This window comes from Dermacentor andersoni, chromosome 5 (assembly GCF_023375885.2).
Source record: "Dermacentor andersoni chromosome 5, qqDerAnde1_hic_scaffold, whole genome shotgun sequence".
NCBI lineage: Eukaryota > Metazoa > Arthropoda > Arachnida > Ixodida > Ixodidae > Dermacentor > Dermacentor andersoni.
In genome coordinates this window covers 116,565,558-116,591,796 of record NC_092818.1, presented here as the reverse complement: position 1 = coordinate 116,591,796, position 26,239 = coordinate 116,565,558, and the positions used below count along the sequence as shown (strand labels likewise).

The following is a 26,239-nucleotide window of genomic DNA, read 5'->3' as shown; positions in this document are numbered from 1 at the left end:
CAGATTGGCAAAAAACGTCTGCCTTTAGCGATGGCTGGTCCTCGGAGAGCCCGCGCGCAACCACAAACTTCGTCGTTCTCGCCTTAAGGGTCCCGTGTCAACACGTGCAAACTTATTTCACGTCAATATGTACCTCCCGCTTCTTGACCAATCCTTTGTTGTGGGCCTGTGCCATTCTACTGCCTGCTTCTTGGCCAACACTCCTCTGTGGATATGTGCTGTTGTATGGAAATCATTGTTATCATAATCAACGTGTGGACATGCTTTTTGCTCGATCCTCCATTGTGGGTAGTGTGGGAATCATAATCATCAACACGTGGCAATCAGCTCGAAGAGCTACCTGGTGTTGGCACGAGAGAAGAGTAGGTACGTAGGGCTATGGCCTAATGGTAAGAGCATCAGGCTGCTGCGCTGGGAGGCCGAGTTTCTCATCCCTCCACCTGACATGCTTAATTTTTTATTTCTTTAAGTGAATATGAATCTACTCGACAAGAACCTGACCAGCGAGTGATCGACCCAGGCAAGACCATGGAATGGTAACCATAGAAAGCTTCACTTTAAGAACGCATACAAGAAAGAAATTGTAATTGTATCCTTGTAGCCATATACTGGAAGGGTAGTTGCTTTGAGCAAGTTTATTCAGAGAAGTTCCTGAAACAGGTGAAATTTGAAACAACAAACTCGGTGAAAAAGTCATTGTTATATAAAACTTGTCTTGAGTATGTCTAAAGGTAAATTATCAGTAATAAAGGGCATTTGTGTATCACATAAAAGGTGTGTACTCACGGCAAACTTTAATGTAATGCTTGCATCCACCCCCTGGACATGTCCGTTTAATTTCTATGAATTTTAATGTTCCAAGGTTGGCAGGTATGCCGCTGTAAACAGATATTGGTCAATTACATGCTAAATGGTAAATTTGGTTGCCAAGCTATGGCAAAGCTGCCCTGCTTAGGCCTTGGAGCCAAGGCAGAGCGGCCGCAATAAAAATTTACTCCTGGCTGGCGTGGGGCCAAGCAGATAAGCATTGCGAGAAGCTTGTTGCTATGCTGATACGCTCGTACGAGTAGCGAAAAACGGCATTCGGCAACCAGTCGACAACTATGGTGAGAATGCTTACCAAGTTCATCTGTGTGCTTAGGGATGTAACAGGCTAAACTTGTATGTCGGCAGAAAGAGCCAAGGTTTCTAGGCTGTCTTGTGGTTTTCACAAGGCAGCCTAAACTGCTGCATTGTGCTGTCCAAGTTGCATGTGTCGGGCAAACACAGAGTACAGACATGAAACCCCTTGGCAGCCTTGTCTATCATGAATTTTCTAGCAGAGTGAACTACGCATGTACAACACTAAACAAAATTGTGTAAATTATTTTTCTGTACTGCTATACAGTTAAACTTCGATATAACGAACTTCAATATAACAAAATTCTCGATATAACGAAGTATCTAACTTTTCGTAACCTCTTGTCCGTAGAACACCATGTATTTAGAACCTCAATATAACGAAGTGTGTTCATATGCGATTTCAATATAACGAAATTTCACTTCCGCCACGAAGGAATGCCGATGCAATAAATGGAAACTTCCGCGGATGCAGATGGTCAAATTATTGAATTACAAGCGGCTGCTTGCAGACGCACCTCACAAATCACACGCTGTGCGACAAGAGGGATCTCTGAAGTCGAGCCGCATCATGCTCTATACAAAGTTAAAGTGCGATAAGATACTATCGCGCCCCGCTCACTGTTTGCTTTAGGTGAGACTGAAAGTGAGCGAGGGTGAGACAAAAAATGGTGGTGGCTTCTTGAGTGCCGCCTTCGTGCGCGAGGAAAGGGAAAGAAGGGTAGGGGAGCAAGCTCACGGTAATGCGATCAAGCGCGTGCGAGGGGGCAGAGTTGGGGGGATAAGTTGGCGCGTGCCTTGATTTCTGGCACTCGTCTTGGCTGTGACTGCATCTGGCTGTAAGCGTGGCTGAGCGCATATACAGTTGCGCAGCCTGCTTTAAGCCGAGACCACACGTACGCTTGCAGACGCGTGCAAGCTCGCGTTCGCGCGCCTAGCATGTGCCGCGCCTGCGAAGAATAGCGGTTTGCATCTACAAGGATGCGCGACAGCGCGCGCTCGCTCTCAGATGCCTTGGCAGACGCCGCTTCGTACTTTTGTTATTGACAGTGTTTCAAAATGCTTCAATATCTACAAATGTAAATATTATATTTTTATAGCTGTTAGATCAGCACAAAAAGGAAAGAAGCATTTTATTGCATGATATAAATCTTCTTCACTGTGAATTGAATGTACCGTGCCATAGCTGCGTAGGCAGGCGCGCCGATGCGAGGCAGCTCAAGCCCTATTGGATTTGGAGGACGACCTCGCCGCTGCCACCACTTGAAGGGGTTGTAGGTCGTAGAGAGGAACTTGGGAGGAACCAGGCATACAGGGTTTATTTACAGTATTTACATTTTAAACAAGAGATACATTCGACAGTCGAGTGTGGCTCCCAAATGGAGCACGCAAGACGAAGCATACAGCAAACGAGCACGAGCACATTCTAGCACCTTGACGAGCACTGACGAGCACACACTAGCAGTCGACAACAGCCGCTTACAAACACTCCATTGGTCCCTAGTTCCCTAGGTGAGAGAACCGTTCGACCAGTCATCGAAGTCGACCCGCCGGTTGTCCATTATCTCGAGTCTTGAAAGGCGCGTCAGTTCCCCGAGCTGACCCCCGCAGCGCAGCCGCCGGTTGCCCATTGTCTTGCGCCTCTAAATTCCAGAGCTGCTTTTTCCTGTAGTCGCCACGAGTGTCAGCAGACTGTGACGAATCCTGGGGCCCCCATACCACAAAGCACCCTTTTGTTAGAGAAGCTCTTCTTGCTGCCGAGAGAGACCATGAAGACCCGGCAAATCAACCAACAATACGTTGGGCGCCAAACATGGCCTGCCCTGCTGCCGTCACCGATTCCCCGAATGAGGCTTATGGTGGATTAACGCTGCCGTGTCTGCAGTTCTCCGAAGGAAGTTCATGGTCGGTTAGCGCTGTCGTCCTCGCTGGTTCTCTGAAGGGCGCCACCACCGCGGGTCGATCAAAGCACGTGCAGTGGGCTGAAATAGCTTTGCAGAGCAGTACCCCTGCAGGCCGATCCTAACAGCCCGTGATAACAGAGAGGAGCTGTTCCCCGAGATCACACCGTGTTTCAAGGCGTACGAGCCATGCCGCACCGTCTTTGCATGCATGGGCACGCGGATGCGAGCTTGCGCGTGTCCACAAGCGTACGTGTTGTCTGGGCTTTAGAGGCAATCTGCAGCGTATGGAAAGAGTGGGCGTGCCGAGACGGCGTGGCATCATGTAATTTGTCTTCCTGCGCATTTAATATTAGATGTTGCGTAATCTCCAGTTTTGGTGACCTGTTGGTGCGAGAGGCAGACGGAGCATTCGCTCCTCGCTGCCGGCGCTTTTCATGATAGCGTCGTCACAGTGCGGGCGACGCTATCAGCCGCAGGGGCGAAGAGCACGTGGCTGGCTTGGCATACTTCGTACCGCCGATGTGAAGATATCGTCGACGTGGCATGAAACTGTATCGTTCGTCGTAGGCTCCCAAATTTATCAAAATAAATTGTTTTCTCATTAAAATATGCTTCTTTCGATAGCCCGATAATTATGATAATTCTCCACCCCCTTCCGTGTAAAAAATATCGGTCGGTGACTGTACTTTTTTGCATAAAAGGTTGAATTTCAATACAACGAAATTTCTATATAACGAAGCAAGTTGCCGGTTTTACCGACATCCGACATTTTACCGACATCCACTCCGCTGCCATGAGTGATAGTATCTGCCCGCAGTGGGACAACGCTATCAGAAAGGGCACAGGCAGAGGGGAGCAAATGCATTGTGGGCCTCTCGCTTCAGCACATTTCTGAAGCTTGAGATTATGCAACTTCCAGGGCCAAATTGCGCACATGAAGCCACAACCGTCTCCACTTGCCAAAGATTTGCACTCACTGTAGATTACCTCCAGCATAAGGTGTGAGGACCACATTACTGTCTTGACAGCCATGCCATCGAGTTAGAGGAGGAGATGCGCACTCACCTGCCTCCCACTCCCCTCTTCTCCAGTCGCCAAAAGAACATTAAGACTCCACAGGGGCCCACCCTGAAATCTGAAATGTCGTATTCACCAGAAAATGAGTGACTTAATTACACAAGGGGCCGAAAAAAAAAAGTTATCTGTAATCTTGTACGGTCACTTTCGAGGATACCTTCAATTTTGCCTGACAGATGCAAAATGCATAGGCGTCCATAAGCAGGGCCATTTTACGTGCAGTGTGCCAAGCATGCTGTCTTATCACAGTGCCGGAAACACTGTTGCCTGTCGACATGCCCAGCCGTCTGAAATATCACGACTGTGACCCCCCCCCCCCCCGAGAATACAGCCCAAGTTTGTCGATGCATTGCTGTATGCACATCTTGCCTTTGACCTAGACAGTCTGTATCTTGGCCATTATTGTGCTTTTGCTGCAGATAGATGAAAGTACACTGAATACATGCACCAAATGTTCATGCTCTAGCAACATACCAGAAGTAGACTGCGCTGGGGTAGCTGAGTGATTGCATTTATTTTTTTTTCCATTATTTTTTTTTTCTTTTTGCAATTGGGGACTTGCATAATGCCGACAACCCTCTGCAGCAGTCAAGCGATGCTGATTTTCGACCACCATTGTGAGGGACAGACACAAGCAGTCTTTAGTAGCCAGTTGCCTAACCCTCCGCGTTTTTGTGTTTTGTGCTGTTTCTGCAGCATTCCTTTGCTGAAGTTAGACATGCCGACCTACCACTGCATGCTACTATACAATTTGTCTGCATTTAGTTGAAGTCTTAAGCTACAAAATGCAATATGACATTCAGTCCACTCTATCACTTGTCAACTTGGCTGCTGCAGGGCCATGCCAACCATTCACCCCTGTTTTGCACTAAGCAAAACAGTTAAGTGCAGCGGCCTTGATTGAGCAATCGCTCAATATATTTAAAAAAGTGTGTGCAGCTTACGCATGGCTGGTTATCTGTTTTTTTGCACTCATGAGCTACAGCACTGTCGTAATCGGCTGCACCACTTGCTTAAAACCATGCATAGGTAACAGCAGTCAAATTCCTTGAGTCAAGTATGAGATGCTGGGAAATGGTGGCTGCGACAAAGTTAATCCAATCGTATGGCTGAATGCTAGTGTTTGTGAGGTCCCACTTTGGCCATGCTAGATAACTGCACAGGATTGCTACACTAGTATACGATATCCCAGCATGACACACTTCTTGGTTTGTTTCCTTTCTTTTTTCTGTGTAGCTTGCACTGATGGAATCCAGAATTATGTAAGAATTTACAAAATTTGTAGCTAACCAAACTTGTAGCTAACCAAACCTGTGTTAGCAGGATCATATTGTGCAGCGAACATGCTATGTATATGCCAGAACAGAGCAACAAACTCAATATGACCTGTAACAGAAGGAGTGGCCCACAAACTTTCCATGCATGACCCATGCTCTCATGCACGTCTATCCTTCAAGATAGTGGCGGGAAATCAACTTGCGCACATAGTTGCTGCCATTTTGCAAAAGGTCTATAGTCATTGTCCGGCGCTTCCCTCACCACCCTCGTCTGCAAGGACATCAAAGTGGAGTTAGTACCATGTGAAACTGCTTAATATAACCTGGGAAAGCGTCGCAATTGAACACGTAAATTAACAAATGCTGGATATACGAAAAAGAACTCACCCATCAAATCATAAATGCAACCTTTATGATTTAGTTACTTGGTTCGTCCTTCAATTTGGGTGTGGTCGATTGCTTGGCGCTCTTAAAGTGTCTAAAATTTTGGTTGTCCTTATACATTAACCTTTTATGTGCTATGGACAAGTCTTACTCAGTTTCAGTTTCATTTTTTTTTTTTTTTTTTTTTTGCAGTAAGTGCCAAGGATAAGTCTCTCTTGTCCACATGTTTAGGCAATATTTCTAATTGCCAGTAATGGGCCTGGTGAGCCCAATCCTCTTTGGATTTCTGGCGAGCTTCCTCTTTGGCTGCTAGGGGGCACAGACGTTGTCTAGGCTCGTCCTATAGAGATATTAAAAATGTCGGCTGCCAGTCCCATGTTGCCATGCTCGTCGCAAAAGCACAGTTTTCGTTTGATCAAGTCATCAAGCTCCGAAGATTTGCTTTTGCATTAAACTATTGACAGGGATGGCAGTGTTTTCAGAGTTATAGACACATTCAGTGACTCACATGTCGCCAACTACGGTGATAGTTTTGATATGGCGGGCAGTGAACGAAGTTAGATGGACGGAACCTTTCACCACCAGCACCTCCTCGTTTTGCATTTTGTGTATTTTCTGACAAGTTGTGAATTTACTGTCCAATTGTCGTATATATTTTGAATCTGGAATAAGTTTGCTATCCAGATGTAGAATAAAAAAGAATGCCGTTTTCTGAACACACTTTTGGATTTTTCACCATAAGGCTAGTGATGGTGCTGCAAAGGTGTCTGAATAATCAAGAATATCTGAATTAGTGGTCAGCGACTGTATTCAGAATCACAAGTGCTAACTGCAGGCTCCAAGGCATTACTTTCTTTGGTAGCTGACGTCAGTTTGCATTGTATTGTGGCATGCAGCTATTTATGGCATGCTTAGCATCTTATTAGTGCAGGAAATTTTCCTTGCTGTTCAGCCTGTTTTTACCTCGTCATTTGTAGACTTCCTGCATATTTCTGAGAAGCTTTTATCTATGTCATGGTCAGATAAAGTATATTGCTGCATTCGGAATGTTAAGCTTGCTTATGTTGAATGTTTCCACAGCTATTAAATATATTTCATTCTCATCAAGCTTGATTGCATCATGTCAAATGGTATAGAACTTTTTTAATGCATTAGCATTAGGAGTGTCAAAGTGAGAAAAAACGTGTGTTAAGCGTGGAAAGGGGGTCATGTAGTAGAGGGATAGACGAGATGGGAGAGCTTAGAAGAGTATGTATGTGTGTATTATATATATATATATATATATATATATATATATATATTGCAAGTGACGGTGGTCTACTCTGGACAATTGTCAGTTGCGCTTTGCTTCTCAAATAAGCAGGACATTTGTCTAGTGAGCTCCTGTACATACAACACTTTGCAGTGCGATGAATGCATTTTAATTCTTAGATACGCCTCTTTGAGGCCCCAGGACGTAATGCTAACATATTCCTCCCACATTTGCCGCTAAATCGCCACTGAATTTTTGTTTCATGCTTCATTGTTTTTGCAGAGGCAAGACTGGAGGCATGTTTGGTATGTTCCGTGGCTTGGTCGGATCCAAGAGTATCACAGCAGAGGACATGGCCCCTGTTCTGGACAAGCTGAGGGACCATCTTATTGGTGAGCTGACCAGTCACACTCTACTGAGCTCTTGTCCCTCTGTCCCTGAAGTTGTGGCATGATTTCATATGTCTGCAGTGCCTGTGTTAACAAGTACACCTTAACACGAGTTAGTAAATGCTTCTAATCTGATTAGCATTTTTAAGATACTTTACACACTTTCTGGTGTGTTTCTGTCTCTGACTATTTTTATCCCAACTTGGGTCACTGGATAGTTCATGGCTTAGTGGATGGAGCATTGGGCTGCCGTGCTGAGGGAACCATGTTCAAATCAGCTGTTGGACCAACTTGGGTCATTGACTTCATGTGACACTGAGTCGTGGTCACTCTTCAATAAACCTCTGCGACGCCAAATTGGGTCACTGGGTATGTGCTGCTCTTCAATGTGGAAAAAAAAAATTTTTTTTTAACTCTTTAGTGCTGTGCGATATCGAACCTGCTTCATATATATTCAGACAATCGTGTCCAAATATATATAGTAGAACCTCATTGATATGATTCCGTTTCGTACAATTTCACAGTGCCAATGTTCACATCAAGAATGCAAAAAAAATGATGCAATAAAGTTGCTCGTCTTTTTTACTGGTTAGTAATAAGTTCCCGGAAAGCATGATCCGGGGCATTGTGTTGTTGAACTGCAGTGGTTGGTATTTTTGTCTTGCCAGCAACGTTTGCATGCAAAGCTTTAAAGGGAACGTGGAAACGATGCATTCTGCTTTGGGCATTGCTTTTTTCTTCTCCGTGCTTGTCAGAAAAGCTTAGGATACATGCATGCAATGCTTACAGACTTCATAAATCAAAAATGTGAAAGAAGATCACCCTGCTGAATAAAAAATAAAAATACGTGGTTTTGCTTATGTCACTGCGAGTGTTCAAAACATTGCGGCACCATAACCGTCTAGTAGCGAGAGTGGCCTCCATTTGTGGTTCTGTCGCAGCCAAAAATGTGGCGGCTGATGTGGCCCAAAAGCTGTGCGATTCGGTGGGAGCCCGTCTGGAAGGACGAGTGCTCGGCAGCTTCACGGGCGTGGCATCCACGGTGCGGGCCACCTTGGTAGATGCGCTGGTGCAGCTGCTTTCACCCAAGCGCCGTGTCAACCTGCTGCGAGACGTCCTGGAGGCACAGCGTGCCGGGCGCCCCTTCGTCATTACCTTCTGCGGTGTGAATGGAGTTGGAAAGTCCACCAACTTGGCCAAGGCAAGTTTTCTTTATATGTACATACAATAACCATTTTTTAATTTAGATACCACAAGACTGAAAAAAGGTAAAATCAAATTAATTGAATGTCAAGTTCTAGAGGGTAACCAAAAAAAATAACACCAACACAGTAAAACCTCATTAAACCGTACCCGCTTAAGCAGTAGTTTCGTTTTAAAGGTAGTGAAGTCAAATCCCCGACTCAGTGGCCTTGAACACAATGTGTTTTGTATCCGCATAAACCGTACCAGCTTATTGCGTACGTATCGGTTAACACGTAGTGTTTCCACTTTTCGTCGCGCAAATATGGCGGTGCGTCGTCTCCATCGGGCAGCCTGGCAGAACAACAAGCCTCAGAAATGAGCACAACGACCTCCAAGTGCCCTGTGCGTTTGCGCGTTAAGCCACATCAACATCATTTTGGCGCCGTGTCGGAGAGTGTTGTGGTGTCGTGCAAGCGAGAACTCGCGTCATGCCGAAACTCAGATATAAAAGACATTGGCTGCTGAAAAGCTGGCTCACAGCCTCAGCAAGTTTGAGGCCGCTGTCATGACTGCTAAGCCGCCGCGGCATCAAACGAAAATAACATGTTTGTCGCGCGAAGTAAATAAATACTGCTTGTTATTTCCCCTTTCATTGCACTCTCTCAGAGTTCGGTTCTTGACAGGTAAGTGGGCGATCCCATGCTGTTTCGGTTAAGCAGCACTACCGTTTAGTATGTACTTTTTCCAAGCTCCGGACAACTCCGGTTTAACGAGGTTTCACTGTAGTTAGTAAATTAGTGTGCATTTACTTGCTGAATGAATCATCAAATCTTGTTTCTATTCAGTACAAAAGCAGTGTGAAAGCTGCAATTCTTGTCATCTCACGATGGGTTAGCGCTCACAGCAGCGAATGATGCCTCGTGCTTCCTTCACAGTGCAGCTGCGATGCAGGGCCCGTGTTTTCATCCAAGACGTGCTTTGCAATTCCGCCTGCACATCCCGATTATTTTTTCGCCAGTGAGCCAGTCTGCAACAAAGTGTCCGTCAGTTGTGACGTAGCCAGTGAGTTCGATGCCGTTAAACTGTAGCCGCTGAGTTTAGTGAATTGTTCTCCATCCTTGACAGCTTCTGCTGTTGTGATGTGTCATGTGCATGAGTGCCGTGATCGGAGTGGGTTGGTCAGCCATGCAAAGACGACAAGACACTGTCGCGGTTGCACAAGTGTGCCAAAGAATAATTCGAACAGAAATACCAAGCCAGGAGAGAGAAAAGAAGGAACTGGGGAGACGTGGAGCAACAAGCCTGCACGGAGGAAGTAGTTCGCCAGTGCTCCAGCTGCAAGAGTGAAGTCGTCAGGCATCAGGCCCGGGCTTTGTGCCTTCTACTGGCCCATGGCAACCTTCCAGAGGCGTGGTCGCTGCATTCTCCCGATCATCGCAACAGGAAGGTGCTGATTGATGTAGGAGAAATGAAGCCCATGCACCGGGAGCAGGTGAAGCCATTGGACTTGGTGTCCGGCGTCGAGACCCCTACCGTGCCAGGTCCACCTGCCCATTTTTCCAGTCACAACCGGACTTGCTCCTGCATCACTGAACCCCGGTTGTTCGCCTGAGGGTGACCAGGATTTTTCTTCATCAGTGCCTGTCTTCAGCACCGCTTCTACGCTCTGAGAGCTGCCTCCGTGAACACCTCTAGTTCGTCTTGCAGCTCCACTGCAGACCATGAAACTGAAGGCCCCTTCTGATTTTGATACTTTCTTTTGAGGCTTAATTCTTTTTTGCGTGTTTGATTAGATTGTGCAGGTTCTTTTTCTCTTTGTATTGGATTTTCTTTAATGAATGGCTTTCAGTGTGGTAACGAATGACTTCATCACTTCATGCACTGAGGCTGTGCCTCAGCAACGATTAATTAATTGAAAGAATCTCATCACAGCTATGTTCGTGACATTGCGCACGCGCTACGCTAAGTCAAGATGAAACTACTGCTTGCTACAACCGCTGCGGACGAAACCGCGGTCACTTTTGGCACAATCACGGATGGCAACCTCACAGTTCTGAAGGCTTGCCACAGCCACTGCAGGAAAAACTGTGGTCGATGTCAACACAATCATGGATGGCGGCCACGCATTTCTGGTGGCACACAACCCATGCGCGCACAGAGTCAAAACGGAACTGCTGTTTCTCACAGCCACTTCAGAGGAAACCGCGGTCAGTATCGAGGCAACGTGATTGATGGCGACTAGTGACTGGACAACGCAGTGTCATGCATGGCAATAAATGCAATAATAAAGGCTATAAAGGCGAAAATAGGCTTCAAGCGTTCCGGTGTTCCTGTCGTTACCGTATGGTTAACCATGTGGACTCGGCTGCTTTGTTTCATTTGGACACCAGCTTTGTTTTTGCTCATTTGTATTGTACATTTACTGCACTCCAAGCTTTCAGAATTGTCCAGATTAAAGAGAGTTTGATGGCATTAACTAATGCAAACACCTGCCAGGACCAGTGGATGAGTCCAAATTATCCACTCTTTTATATTAACAAGGGTCGAAATAAGGAGATTTTATTGTACTAGAAAGCTTGCTATGGTGTTGTGTTTACAAATCCTCTTGGTAGCAAATGACACAGCACACAGTAGGGTGAACATCCCCAAAAAATGTATCAGATTTCACGCACTGTGGGAATCGTCGTTGTGCAAAGCACTTTGCTGGTTAGCTGACTAATCGGCATCATTTAGGATTATACAAGCAAAGCATCACCTGGTTAACCAATGTGTTTGTGTACGACGAACAGCTATGTGGTTGACGCGAGCACGCCCATGATGACAGCAGCAAGACGACAGTGACAACAATCGTGTGACGCTGTTAGCATTTCTACTCTGGCCGTTCAATCTGAGCTTCCGACATGCCAATTGTTGAGTTCTGCATAGGTACTGGAAGAGTGTAATTGAGAGAAACACAGATTGTGACGTCATCAGCGACCACGTGTTACAGTCGTACATACCTATGGCAATGTCATGTGGTGTATGCCAAAACGACGATGGCATTTACGCTCTGGCATGAAGCAAGACGCATTCGACGTGGGCCGATCATGAAATTGGTACAGCTTTGCACAGTTTCTACGTAGTGCTAGCTTCTATGAAGAAAGTATTGGGGAATGTGGGCCAATCCCGCAGTCTAATTTGACGTCTAAAAGCGCGAGCTGTCCTGAGGAAGGAACACGAGAATCTGGCATGTGACACATGAGCCAAACGTCGCAAAGAACTGGTCAGCTTTGGCATAAGAGGAGTATGCATGTAATCATGGCCTAGTGTTTGGAGCATTGGGCTGCTGTGCTTGAAGGATGTTGCTTTTTCTTATTGACAAATATGGACCAACTTGCCCGCACAAATGGTACATTCAACTGGTCGTTCGAGCACTCGAGAGTGCTCTGGTGGTGTGCTTTACATTTAGGTGGCCATAAACAAGTCCTCAGAACACATTCACCTAGTCCACTCAAAGCACTGCGCTCCAGCTTGGAGTGCTCGGAAGGATTGTCAAAATTAGTGCTCGCCTTCGAGCTAGGAGTGCGACCAAGATCTAACAAAGTGCAGGTAGTGTAGCTGCTCGATTGCTTTAGGGGCAACTGAGCGTTCAGCTTAGCTAGGAACCTTCTCTGACTCTATAGTCTCGAGAAGGTTCCGCATGGCTGCGAACAGTCGTAGGAACAGTGTCTTATGAGTAACTGGAAAATCTTGCAGATCTGCTTCTGGCTGATTGAAAACAACTGCCGGGTACTGATTGCTGCCTGTGACACATTCCGAGCTGGTGCTGTGGAGCAGCTGCGCACTCACATGCGCCACCTGAATGCCCTGCACCCACCTGAGAAGCATGGTGGCAAGCAGATGGTGCAACTGTACGAGAAGGGTTACGGAAAGGATGCTGCAGGCATTGCCATGGAGGCCATCAACTATGGTACATGTGTGCTTATCGTGTGTTGGGTGTTCGCTTGACTACAATTTTCTTGTCAAATTTCTGTCAATTGTGTCATATCACTAACATCTAAATAATCATTCTAAATATTTATTACACTGCCTTCATTCCCTATTACAGTAAAGTTCAGGCTCGTTACAACGGACTCGCATACAACAGACTTTCGGGTATAATGGACCATATGTCAGCCTTAGTTTGTTCTACCTATTCTATTTATGCAACGAAGTTCGCTTTTAACGGACTGTGTTACAATGCACTATCGGCAACGGTAGACAATATTAGCAGCAATGTTTTTCTAAATTGTGCGTGTTAAACGTGCTTTCAGCCCTTGACAAGGGCTGGCAACTGACTTGTGAGGGTCAGCCGACGATCGCAGCTCAATATCGCGCGCGCGAGAGAGGAAGGTGGGGTGGGAATGCGTCGTCTTCTTTCACGCGCGAGGCACGGGGGCAGAGGCAAGAGAGAGAGGGGGGTTCTGCTCTGGCGGCTGCTGCTTACGACGCGGCTGCCGTATCTTGAAAGCGATTTGCAACATCTACAAAGTGCGCACGCCCGCACGGGCACCGTATCTTGAAAGTGATCTGCGATGTGAACAATGCCGGTAGCTTTATATGTTCTGTGCTTTTGCCGTTGAAGTGAGAGACAGCACGAAGGCCAGTTCGCTCGCAGCTGCTTCCGCGCTTATCTTGCTTAATTTGCTCTCGCAATCAATGCTTCGCCTTTCGGGCGAAACTGTGGCCTTCTTTTGTTTGTTTTCTACTTTGGAAGTTCGTCACTCACTCTTTGCAATAAAGTTGTTAGACATTGCGATGGAAGTTGCAGAAGTGAGGCATTTTGAATATCACGGACTTCAGATAAAACGAAAGTTTTTTGTCGAATTATCAGGGTCTGTTGTAACGAGGGTTGACTGTATATAATCCTTATGGAACCAGGGAGCATCAGACTTTCTCATTCAAGTGTAACACATCAAGCATAACACAGGTGTGAAAGATTGACAACGTAAAACTCGGCTTAACGATTAACATTAAAGAAAAATTCATTATCCTTGTTACCAGTACAGGAGAACAAAGGAACATCGTAACGACAGATGCAACATTCATTCTCTTTGGTCTCTTTAGAGCGCCTCTCCTCACACACAGCTACATTTTGTCCCTTCCTGCTGACGAAACTTCAAAACTTCAGACCACCTCCAAAAAGTAAACACAGCAGCAGCAACGCACGCACTGCTTTTTTCAGTGACTGGGGGCATAGTTCAGCTCCATTATGTTGATGTCATCTCCACGCTTCATTCCAACCAACAAGGAATGAACTTCTCTTTCTCCTGGAAAACTGCCTGGAGTGTACCACCCGTAGTTAGAACAAATAGAAATGCAACAACAGTTATAGAATTTGTGGAGTTGCCATGAGTACAGCTGCTGCCAGACTTAACTGAAACAATGAAGAGATAGCAGCTTATCAAGAACAAACATAGGCTGTAAGGAGCAAACATCAAAGGCTTTAGGAGAAAGATGCATTAAGCTAACACATTCAAGCAACTCAAACCAGAAATCTTAAGCACGCTCTGCAAGGGAAGTGAAAAGGTGCTTAAAGCTTGTTTGGGTAGAATATGATTGCATTGAACAGAGGAATAACTGCATTCTGAAATTTTATGCAGTCAATTTAAATTCATTAGCACACAATGCCCCCTTCCCCCCTGTTCTTTAGTTATGAGCAGAAAAAAAAGCTGCAATGTCAGTGTTGCTAGTCAGTAAGACCTGAAAACTTCCCTTTGCCATAATTTACCTTGCTTTATTTCCTCCAATGACATTCTATCGTATTAAATGCTACATCTGAGGATAACACTCAGTTTATTTATAATACCATTTCACAGTTAATATTTCTGTCATAGTAGCCCATTCAAATGTTGTTGTCCTTCTGACTACTATATAACATTGTAATAGTATTTGTGCAGGCCTCATGCATTACTGAATTTGGTAGCCATGTTCTAAAATGGGATGAGCAGTAAAGAAGATTTTCTAGTGTTCTTTAACATTCCCTCTGGATACCCATTTATACTCTGTGTTTGGCATCCTCAATGCTTAGCACTCAAGTACTATGTGTCTCAGCTGCCTAATGCCCGCTGGTGTCTGATTATAGCAACGTCAGCACTTGCCTATAGTTGAGCTTCGTTCATACATTCTGGAGAAAAATGGGTAAAAAAAACTTAACGACCAGGAAATGTATGATCTGAAGCCACTAAAAAATTTGGCAGACTTCATTGTAGTTGACACTTACGTAATACAAAGCATTGCCCAAACTGTTGCAGCAGGAGATGACATGTGCTGAGCTGGTGGAGCTCAAGATAGATGTCTTCTTTTTTGCAGCTTCAGCATGCTTAAGTTTACACTCCTCAAATTCATCCTGGGCCAGCAGGCTCTTGAGGCGGGTCATTTTGGCCGGCATTTTTTACATGCGCACTTGGCAAGAATTGTTGTGACATGCAACACCAATGCACCTCGAGCTGGACCTGAGCTGCCGGAGATGCGCTTAGTCGCTTTCCTCTTGCGTAGTGTTTTAAGGCTGTGACGGGAACCTGAAACGAAATCAAGCTGTTGGGCTGTGCGGGAATATGGGGCCACCGCAGCAAAACCTGGCATTCACTTCGCATTGCCTACAGCACGGAATGGCACTGCATTTTGGTTATCCCCTTGCAGTACGCTTCCAATGGCATCATGCCACATGCACTGTGAAACAGATAGGTGAGGATGCTTATTGCAATAGGTTTGGCGGTGATAGCTATGAATGGCGACATGTGATGACCCGCAAGGGGATTTCCTGCTATTGAAAGAGGAAAGTGGCCGAGTGTTGGCATTTTCACCACATGACACGGGTGGGTGAGTACTGAGGGAAAGCTGCTGTGGTGGGCATCTACTGCTCTTAATTGTGCATGTGCCTTGCCCCTTTTATTACGATAGCAATTATATGGACACTCCAGGTAGATTTTTGCTGTCACCGTTGCCGTGAGGTTCCGTATGAGTGAAAGCGTGTGAGGGTAAGCTGGCGAACTTGGTTCAATTTCGCATGCATGCCCGAGGAACGTGGCCCGGATGTGCGACGTATCCTGTGGCGCGCGAGGCGAGGGAGGAGGGGCGTTCTCTGGAGGCTACTTCAGTGCCTCGATGTCCTCCTCACCCACCGCTCCGTACAGAGTGGACACAACCGCGGCGTCTACTACGGCGTTGGTCATGCGAATCGCGGACGCCGTAGTAGATGCCTTTGGTGGACACCGTAGGGCCATGTTGCTGGCGCTCGTATGTCTTAAAAGTGGTCGGCGAAGTAGCTAAAGTGTGTGCCCGCGCGGGCCTCATTTTCAAAGCAATCTGCGATGTTTGCAGAGTGCGCATAGTGCCTGTAGCTTCGTATGCGCTGTGCTTTTGACGTATCATACGTGTTGAAGCGACATATGCACGGAGGTCAATTGACTCCTGGCTGCTGCCGCGATTTCCAACTCCAACGTTTTCACAGACAGTTTCCACTGTCATCGAGCGATGTGTGTTCATGTTTACCTGTGTGTGTGTGACACTGTGCTGGTTAATTCAGTTAAACTGTTCACGGGCTAACTGGTTTGAATCCATAATAGATGTGTAAGCGGGACTGAAAAAGACGTAGAAAGAAGCAGACACACAAACACAGTGCTGTCTCCGTGTGTCTGTTTCTTTCTACGTCCTCGTCGAGTCACACTTACGCATTCTATCATTGTTAATTTAGTTATTAGGCGAATGTTTACAAGTTTATACGGTGGATAAGACTACTATCCTTACTTCGTAGAGCTATCTACTAATTTGCTATCGCAATCAGTGCTCCACCTTTTCGGCGGAACTGCGAATTTTTCTGGTTCACTTGGAATAGAACAGCCAAGAAAGCTATTATACAACCACAGTTCGGCAATGTACTGAATGTTGGCGCTGAAAGATTGTGTGTTCTGGGAACTTGCGGTAACGAAGGAGCACAACTGGTATTGGGTCATTTTCTTGTGTTCTCACTTGCGAACGTTGTCGCAAGGAAATCGTATGAAATGGGCTTGTATCAATGAGGTTCTACTGTACCGACCACAGACACCTTTGTGCCATCATCACATTTGGCACCTTGGTGTGGCCAGGGGAGGCATATTCTTGGTCATTCACTTCGATGGATACGATCACTTTCGCAAGACTTTGCATGACTAGTGTCAGGTGCTTAAGCACCTGGTGTTTTATTGATGTGTCACTAAATGTGTCAAATTATGTAAATTTCAGTTGCGAGTGTTCAGCATGTTAATGTATTGTAGCAAAACAAGCTTCTAGAACATCTTGGCTGGTACCAAGTAATACTAGTACATGGCTGAGTAGCTTCGGTATGCAAACATGTCTTTTCTTTCTGTTCCAGCTCGAGAAACAAAACTTGATGTTGTCCTTATTGACACAGCTGGAAGAATGCAGGATAATGAACCCTTGATGCGTGCACTGGCAAAGGTGAGTTTGAGTTTTGAACGAGGTGTTAACAATGTGCTCCACTTCTCCTGTTAGAATATGTATGTGCGCAGGTATATATTTGCGTGGGCTTTTCTGGTGATGCTGTAATTTTTTTTCTTGCCTTCTACAGTTTGCCAAATAAGTGATGTAAGCTGTTGGTGCGTGAATTTTCTCTGTATCTTTTTAAAGACTATACTATTTTTCTGTGTTTGAAGAGTGTACCATTTTGATCAGTCTTGTATACCGTGTATCTTGTATTATGAAAACACAGTAAGATATTTATCTTTCTCAATTCTAACGTACCCCCAGGTATAGTGAAATCTTGTTAATTAGGAAAATTGGACAATTCGGACAGACACTCTGGTTTTGGAAATCGTATGCATTATTCAATGGTGTAAAACTCTAGTTTGGATGACACTTGAGGCATGCCAAGCATTTAGTGCCACAAATGTTCAGCACAAACAAGCAAAAGTGGCACTAGCATCCATCTAACATGAAGCAGCAGAGCCTGAATCGTCATGGTCGCCTGTGGTAACCGTGCAGGAATGGCAGAAATACTTTATGCCTCTTTATTCTCACATTTACTGCTGCACATGACACTGCATAAGTCATGTGCCTTTAGAACTGTGCGGTCACCATCCATGATTGCGTTGTTAGCGACTGCAAACTAATTGGTAGTCGTCGTGGTGGGTAGTAGTTTCATTTCAATTTAGTGCCAGGTGCACGTGATGTCAGACTTGGTGGAAGCTCTCAAAGATGAAAACTGATTGTACTGTGGCCTGTGCGCTGCTGAAAAATGTGCCACCTATGCCGTGATGGATGATCAGTTGCCACTCAGTTCATTTGAAAAAAAAAAAAAAAATTGGGATAGGCGCGACGTATTAAGAACATTTTATATTTCAATTACTCACATTTTGCACTGCTGTCGCACTACAATGGAAGTCACAACAACATGACGAGAATTGCAGCTTCCACATTGGTTTTGCGCTAAATACAAGTGAGGGTTTGAATGTCTACTAAATAAAGGCATGTTGATGTACAGTAAAACCTCATTCAGATTTCACGGGAGCGAAAGAAATTTCCAACCTAACCAAATGTTAAATTATCAAGGGTATCAAGAAAACAATAAAATAATGATTACTACATCAACAATCTTTTATTTACTGAATGCGTCGGCAAATCCTGTTTCTATTTCGCACAAGAGCAGTGCAGAAGCTGCAATCCTCCTCATATTGTGGCTGATAAGCGCTTGCAGCGGCCAATGTTCTGGGGTTTCCTTCCCATTTCTATCACAAAAGGCAAGGATTTGTTGCTTTCATATTCTTATTGCCATAATCAGAGGCATGCTAGGTTTTTCTTGCTAAGTTATTCTTATGCACATTTGATATCTATTCTTTTTCAAGAGCTCTAATGTTGATTCCGCATTAGCTTCTTACGTTGAACCCATATGATGTTCGTGTGCATTCGATTTGGGGGCTTGATAGAATTGAACAAACACTGCCCATTGAACCAGCGGTCTTGCTTGTTAAGACCTGCAGCATAATTAAACCAATTTCATTGGGGCCGTGCAGCAGCAAATGTCGTCTGCTTGTTCCAGCCACTGATGATAATAGCGTATGACAGCTAAGTGCCATCTTTTAAGCAATATGCACACTGACAACGCACGCAGCCTTAGTCCAATCCAAGCCCAGCCACAAGTGGCGAGGTTTCAGTCATTTTGTTAAATTTTGGTAGTGCGCATAGTCGCATGTGATAAGCAGCCGACATCGGCATTGCTTTTGTTCGTGTTACTTCGCAATGGGTCGATACGGAAGTTACGTGGCTGGTTTCAAGTTGAAAGTGATTGAGTATGCTCTGTACAACGGCAACAGGGGGCAGGCTTTTGTGGTCGACAAGTTTTGCGTCCGCTACTGACAGCGGCTGCACGAAAAGCTGAATGCCTCCAACAAGACGTGCTGGGCCTTCCATGGTCCAATGACTGGAAAATATGCACAGATTGAAGCTGCACGCCTTGAATATATCAAGGGTTTCTGCGCAGAAGGATAGGCCATTTCAGTTGGTGAGCAATTGGGCGCGCGTAATTGCAAGGAAGAAGGCCATTCCCGGTGCAAGATTTCCGCATGAGCAATGAGTGGGCCACGTGATTTATGCACCGAAGTGGCCTGTCACTTAGGAGATGGACAACTTTGTGTCAGCAGTTACCCGCACTGTATGAAGACAAGATAGTTGACTTTCATCACTTTGTGTGCAAGTGAAGAACTTCCTGCTCTCACAGATTGGCAACGCAGACCAAACATCACTAAATTTTGACATGCCGAGTAGCACAGCAGCTGAAAAAAAGGTGTGAGGAATGTGCATATTAGGACTACAGGTGCTGAAAAACGAAGGTGCCCTGTCACGCTCACTCTGACAGTGGATGTACGAAAGCTGCCACCTTTTGTAATTTTCAAACTAAAGACCCTCCCAAAAGGAAATTCCCTCCTGGCGTTCACATTCGGGTGCAAAAAAAAAAAAAGGTGTATGACCGCAGACCTTATGGTTGACTGGGTCAGAACTGTTTGGGGAAGGTGCCCAGGGGCACTGCTTTATTTGTCACTGCTTGTCATCGACAGCTGCCGCAGTCACCTTATTGACTGTGTTCGGGCGAAGCCAAAGGAGCTGCAGACTGATCTAGCCGTTATCCCAAGCAGTCTCACATCGATGCTGCAGCCTCTGGACGTATCCTTGAACAAACCGTTCAAGGATAATGTTCGGAAGCTGTACGCAGGATGGATGGCCAAAGGTGAACACACCATGACCCCTGGAGGCAAGATCAAGAATCCGTCAGTGGAGCACCTTTGCACGTGGATATTGGATGCATGGGCCATGATTTCCCCAGACCTCATAGTCCTTAGCTTTAATAAGATTCGGATTTCAAATGCTTTGGACAGAAGCAAAGACGACCTGGTGCACGACAGTGGCTATGCAGACAGTGTTGAAGTTGCCGATGAGGCCGGTATCAGCGATCTCAGCCTTGGCTCAGACTTTGAGTAGGTCAGCCAAGAGACATTTTATTTATTTGCTTAATTTAGTGTCTGCAAATAAATCTTGCTTTGTGTTGAACCTGTGGTTTTATTGCTGAGGTGTACCGTATAATGCGGAATATAGGTCGAGGCGGAATATAGGTTGACCCCCTTACATTGAAGCAAAGAAGTCAACATAAAAATTATAAGGCACAAAACTTCGTTTCATTTAGTGGTGCCGCCAGACTCATCACCTGCTCATTTGTTTGAGCTGTCTCAACTCTCGTCCGAAGACTACTGCTTTTCACTGGCTGCGTCCCACAACATGTCATCCTCGGTGCCGTCCAAGGAGTTGCTAATGCAACACTTCTTGAATGCCCGCACCACCATATCGTCGGGCAGCGAGCGTGGAGCCTGCGACACCCATGTGGCCACAGTGGTGAGAGGCGGCCTGCGCAGCCGGCCGGTTGGGGTTGTCGGGTTGTCGCCGGCCATCCACTGATTATATTGTTCACAGACATGGTCTTTAAAGGGCTTGTTGAGCACGACGTCCAGTGGCTGAAGTGTTGACGTCATGCCTCCCGGAATGACGGCGAGTTCCGTCTTCCCGTCGCAGAGTGCCTGCTTCACACCTGCGGTCAAGTGCCCGCGAAAGGCATCCAAGACGAGCATGCTCGGACACTGCAGGAGTGCGCCGGGTCGCCGATTCCAGACGGTCTTAATCCAATTGAGCATGAGGGCCTCGTCCATATAGCCCTTTTCATTCATGTGAACGACATCCCGCGGGAAAGCCTCTTTCGGCAGCGTCTTCCTCTTGAATATTATGTATGGGGCAGCTTTCTGCCGTCTGCAGTACACGCGAGCATCACCGTGAAGCGCGAATGCTCGTTCCCCGTAGAAGGAAGCTTGACTTTTGCGCCGCGTTCGCACACTGTGGTGGGCGACAAGCATGTCGAACCACACCGGCGTTTCATCCGCGTTGCCGATCTGTCCCAACATGTAGCCATGCTGCTGCCGGAGATGGATAACATAGCGCTGGAATTCGACCAGCTTGTCCTCGTATGCCTCTGGCAGCTTCTGGCAGATTGATGTGCGCCGTCGAAGTGCGAATCCCTTGCGTCGCATGAAGCGACGAACCCAATAAATGGAGCCCTTGAATTCAGTCCGGATTCTCGGGCGATCTCAATAGCTTTGATGCGGATGAGTTCTGCTGTCACTGGCAAAGATCTGGCACGATGCTCGCGGACGAAATCCGCCACCCTGTTTTCGAGCTCCGGGTGCACCACGCCATAGAATAAAGAACCGCGCGGCACCCGCGAGTTTGGCCACGTCGGTCACCAAGGGGGCGATAACGACGCGGATGCCGAAAGGTCTGCGCTCCTACATGTTGCCAGACGACTATTCATGTTGTGCCAAGGTATAAGTCGAGGGGTGAACTTTTAGTAATATTTTTTTGAAAATACCTCGACCTATATTCTACACTATACGGTAAGTCTTGTTCGGAAGTACCTTTATTATCTTTTAGTGGATAGTGGGAGAACCCCGCTTTGCAGCCACTTTGTTTTTCTTTTTAGCACTCTGTACGTTCTCTTGGTAAATTTTCCCCACATAATTATCGCACCCCGAACTTTGCATCGATCTTCTACAAAAAGAAAAATGTGAGGATTATGCAAGTAAATACTGCAGTGCAAGCTTTTGCACTCCACACATTCTGACATCATGCTGTCTGTGCATGTGTTTGGGGGCCACGACTGTAGCAATACCATAGCAGACGACAGTGAAATTGTGTGTGTCACATAATCGTTCTTGACAAGACAGAGGTGTGTTGGCATGCAAATCTTTGTTGTCATGCTCATGAAAAATAGTGTCGATATAATGCATACATGGCAATCATGAGCCGTAAACATGGTACATGCCTGCAATGGAGGGTGTGCCATGAATCAGACAGTTAGTACCACAACAATGCCTCATAGGCAGTTCTTGCATGGTAGTTCTTACATGGTAGTTCATGCTTATGGCAGCTACTGTGTAATAGCACATAAATAAACACGCATCACATTACACATAAAAATATGCATTGAAAAATTTGTATGGTATGGATACAAAATGGTGGAACTAAACTGCGAGAAAAATAAATAGTAGATTGAGGAATTTGTTGGTTTGGAACTCATTTATACTCTGACAGCAGTATTCTCCCACTGTGAAGATTGCCATCTTGTTTTTGCCTTCTTACTTTGAGGAACAGGAATCACTGAAGTCTGCTGTTTTATTTTTTCTTTATGCGTGCTTCAGTGACCATAGCGCTTATCCTAACTGTGATCTTGAATCCCTCTTTCTCTTTATCTCCACTTCCAGCTTATTACAGTGAACAAGCCTGACCTTGTGCTCTTTGTGGGTGAGGCTTTGGTTGGTAATGAAGCTGTGGATCAGCTTGTAAAATTCAACCAGGCCCTTGCCGACCACTCCAGTGAGGAGAACCCACACCTCATTGACGGCATTGTGCTCACCAAGTTTGACACTATTGACGACAAGGTGAGGCACTTTGAAATGTTGCAGGTTACTTCATTCTTGTGAGATAATTTTTGCTTACAGAAACATGACTGTAATAAAATTGTGTGCCTGCAAGTTAGTATTCCGAAAGTTCAGTGTGGAATAAAATCTCGAAAAGTTGAGTTTGTGAAGGGAGAGCTGGTTACTCCCCCCTGTATGTTTGTTTTGGCATGGCCACTTTGTGCTCGAGGTATAATCGACAATTTGCACAGAGATTTCTACAGAAATGGTGGCTCATGAAAATGCATGTGGGCGGTAGTTGATTTGATTGCCGACAGGGGTGCATGAATATGATATATTTAACTTTAAGTGAATTCAAATAGTGGAAACCAGGTACGAATCGAATCAAATACTTTTCAAATACGAATACAATTGGTTTTGCAAAAAATAGTTTTTTTCTCCCTCCAATGGTACGAAAAAAAAACTAATTTACTGTACAGTAAATAATGTGTAGGAAAATAATTGCTTTATGAGCAACAAAATTTTCTAGCACGACATTTTTGCTTGACGATATAGCACTTTTGTTATTTAATGTTTTCATAAGGGAAGGATTGCTGCTCGATTTGTTCGGGGAGCAATGACACCTTCGTGCATGTCACAATTCCTTCAGATACTGAAAAGTGCTGCTCACTGGACGCTAGTGTCTGGTATCGGCAGGTATCTCTTCACAAGCCGAGTTGACAGTAGTTACCATATCTACCTACGCCATGAATCACATGTGCCTTCTCTTTCTCATAAAATTTTGTCATGCACATTTCTTTGAACCTGTGCTTATGGCAGTGAAAATTTTCACTGGTTGATGAGTTTATCAAAGTCTTTCCATGGTGCCAACGTGGAAGTAGCCTCTTCAGAAGCTTTCATTGTTGGGTGCATCTCTGGCTTCCTTGGTGTTGATATTTTCCTTGCTTCTTCTAAAGCCAGAGTTTTAACCAAGTTTGCCATTGAAATATTTTGGTGGTACAGAATTAGTACTTTGGAGTGAGGGTCTAAAAACCCTAACAAGCTTGCTACTTGGTCAAATTTGGGGTTTGGAAACCATTTTTTAGGCACTTATCCAGTATAGTAGCAGGCATCGAAGTTTCCACTAGGCTGCTGTTGTTGTGCAGATGCATGCAGAGGCAGTGTTGGTACTTGAGCTCGTAGTAGCGCCGTAACAGTGCTTTTTTACTTTTTTATATGCTTCACTGCAGAGTAAACATGCTTCACGGCAATACACTCTATGCCTCACGGCAAAACACGACTGTAGTGCAGCGAAGCTGACTATAAGGACCCAATAGCGACAATTTTCAAGGGTTAGAGTATTTCGAATATTTAGTCCAAGTTTCTTCTTAATTAGATCGAATACCAACCAATTTGAATATAATATTCCGAGTTTCTAATTTGCACTCCACTAATTGCTGGTTTTCGCGCCTTTTTTCAAACCATGTCCCATCACTCTTTATAAGTTATAGAGTGCTGATGCACGCTAGCTTTATTGAAAACACACTGTAAAGTGCTACTACTTAGGTATGCATGAATGTAATATGTTATTTTTAATGTTTCCAAGCTATGTTTGTATATCAAGAATGCTAACAGTGTAAGAGTTGTCATATTTTTGTGCATATAATCAGCACGAGAATTCTGCTTTTGGCAACGGCTTTGCAGCAATGCTTCAGCAATACTGTGAAGCTGTGCCTGAAGCTCAAATTCGCAAACAGGCGAACTCTTTTATTTAGAGGTCCTCGCTTGGGAATAAACACCTTGAATTACACAGCATTCTGGAAATTTGTTTCAAGACAAAACTTTTTATTACCTTATGACAGTGAGGTCTCGCGTCCAATTCCCGACCACGGCTGTGACATTCCGATGGGGGTAGGATGCAAGAACATTTGTGTGCCCTATTTCAGGTGCATTTCAACGATTTCCAGAAGTTAAGAATTTATCTGAAGTTCAGCAGTCATATCAGAATTCATCAATTAGTTGTGACATTGTTTTGTAGGAGCTGTGACTATGCAGACAAGCTTGAAGCACAGGGGTACACTTAAAGCATGTTTAGCATTGTCTTATTGTGCAAAGAAACATTCTACCAGTTTGACTTGCTGCAGTGCCGTCACGGGTTTGATCTCAGACACATTTAACTGGGGTGATATGAGAAGGCTGTCATGTGCTCGGTGATACGCCCAGGCGGAAACCCAGGTGATAAAATAATCTGGAGCCTCATACTACGGCATGCCTCACAATTAGATGAGTCTATTGAATTTTGAAATGAGTCTATTGTATTAAAAGATTTATTTGCCCCAGTGACACTTTTCTTGCCTACCTTTCACTCCCAAGGTTGGTGCTGCAATCTCAATGACCTACATCACAGGACAGCCTATTGTTTTTGTTGGCACGGGGCAAACCTACATCGACTTGAAAACGATCAACGCCAAGGCAGTGGTGCATGCACTCATGAAGTAGACAGCACTGGTGAAGCTTGGCAGCCTTTCTTCCCTGACCTGGCCACCCTTTCCAGCTTTTCCTTCTTGAGATAGTAGCAGTTTTGTTGAGAGTGCCACTCTTTCCTTCATTTTGTTTGAGAAAGAAGCCTTGTTATGTCAAGATTTTTCGTGGTGTTATTGAGTTTACACGTAAATTTTGAACAACCGGAAGGTTCTTTCCTTGTTTTTTTTTTTTTTTTGCCGAAAACAATGTTTTTGATAGTTACATATGCTACACATGTGTTAATTTGTTACATTCCTTTGATAATACCCTTAGTCGTTCCATAATTTGTTGAGGAATTCACGCCTATTAGCTTAAGCTCCCATCTATGTGGGAAACTGTGAGCTCTATCTGCTATGCCTGACCACCTAAATTTGTGTTTTATGGGCTTTCACGTCATTTTCTTGTGCTTTTTGCTCAACACTAAAAAAAATTATTTACATATGATTATTTGTACAGCGTTTGTTTTTAGCTTTCTAGCTTAAATCTATACACATTTTTTTGTCTGTTTGATGTTTAATTTTGACTGTCAGTATTTTTAATATCTTAGTCAATGCCTAAGGGCTATAATTAATGCACCTTTATTATTTGCCTATATTTCAATGCAATGGCAATGCTGTGTGGAGTGGCCCCAGATTGATTATACTCTATGATATGCATAGCTCATTTTGGCTGTAAATCACACCAGAACCTAACTGTGGTATTTCACTAACATTGCCATGTTGTGCTGTGAACACTATAATCAGTTGCACATGACTTGAGGAGCGGTGATAATTGGTGCCTGGAATTAAAGTATGTGTTTCACTCTATAAGAAGCTTCTTGATTTATTATGGTTGCTTATCTTCAGGTCCCAACACTGCTTGAACCTTGAGACCTTTTCTTGGCAGGAATAGCATGCCAAATAAATGAAAATGCTACTTTGGCATGTGTTCAAGGTGCTTTAATTATATACTGGTTCAGTTCCAGTTGATGGGAATAAAAAGCTATAACAGCTTGCGAAACAGTCCACGTTGTTGAACCAGAACATCGCAGTGCACTGGATCCTCAGGATCATATGTTGTCATGTCACAATTGTTGCATCCCAGTTATTCATGCATGCACAAACACTGATGGAATTATAACAGCGTCTTTCTTTAAGCGATCTACCAGCTTGCACGAAAAATTGTGTGGAATAGCATAAAC

General features: G+C 44.9%; 1 protein-coding gene across 1 annotated transcript in view; it reads left to right on the top strand.

Annotated features, from left to right (window-relative positions):
* The window catches only part of SrpRalpha (signal recognition particle receptor alpha), a 67,633-nt gene extending 41,762 nt beyond the window's left edge, over positions 1–25,871 (top strand). Inside the window, exons 8-13 of the mRNA XM_050178452.3 lie at positions 7,296–7,405; positions 8,344–8,603; positions 12,323–12,536; positions 16,959–17,044; positions 22,402–22,578; positions 24,910–25,871. Of these exons, the coding sequence (XP_050034409.1) occupies positions 7,296–7,405; positions 8,344–8,603; positions 12,323–12,536; positions 16,959–17,044; positions 22,402–22,578; positions 24,910–25,035 (973 nt within the window). The 3' untranslated portion in view covers positions 25,036–25,871. The remainder of the gene's footprint in view (positions 1–7,295; positions 7,406–8,343; positions 8,604–12,322; positions 12,537–16,958; positions 17,045–22,401; positions 22,579–24,909) is intronic.
* The last annotated feature ends 368 nt before the right edge of the window (positions 25,872–26,239 follow it).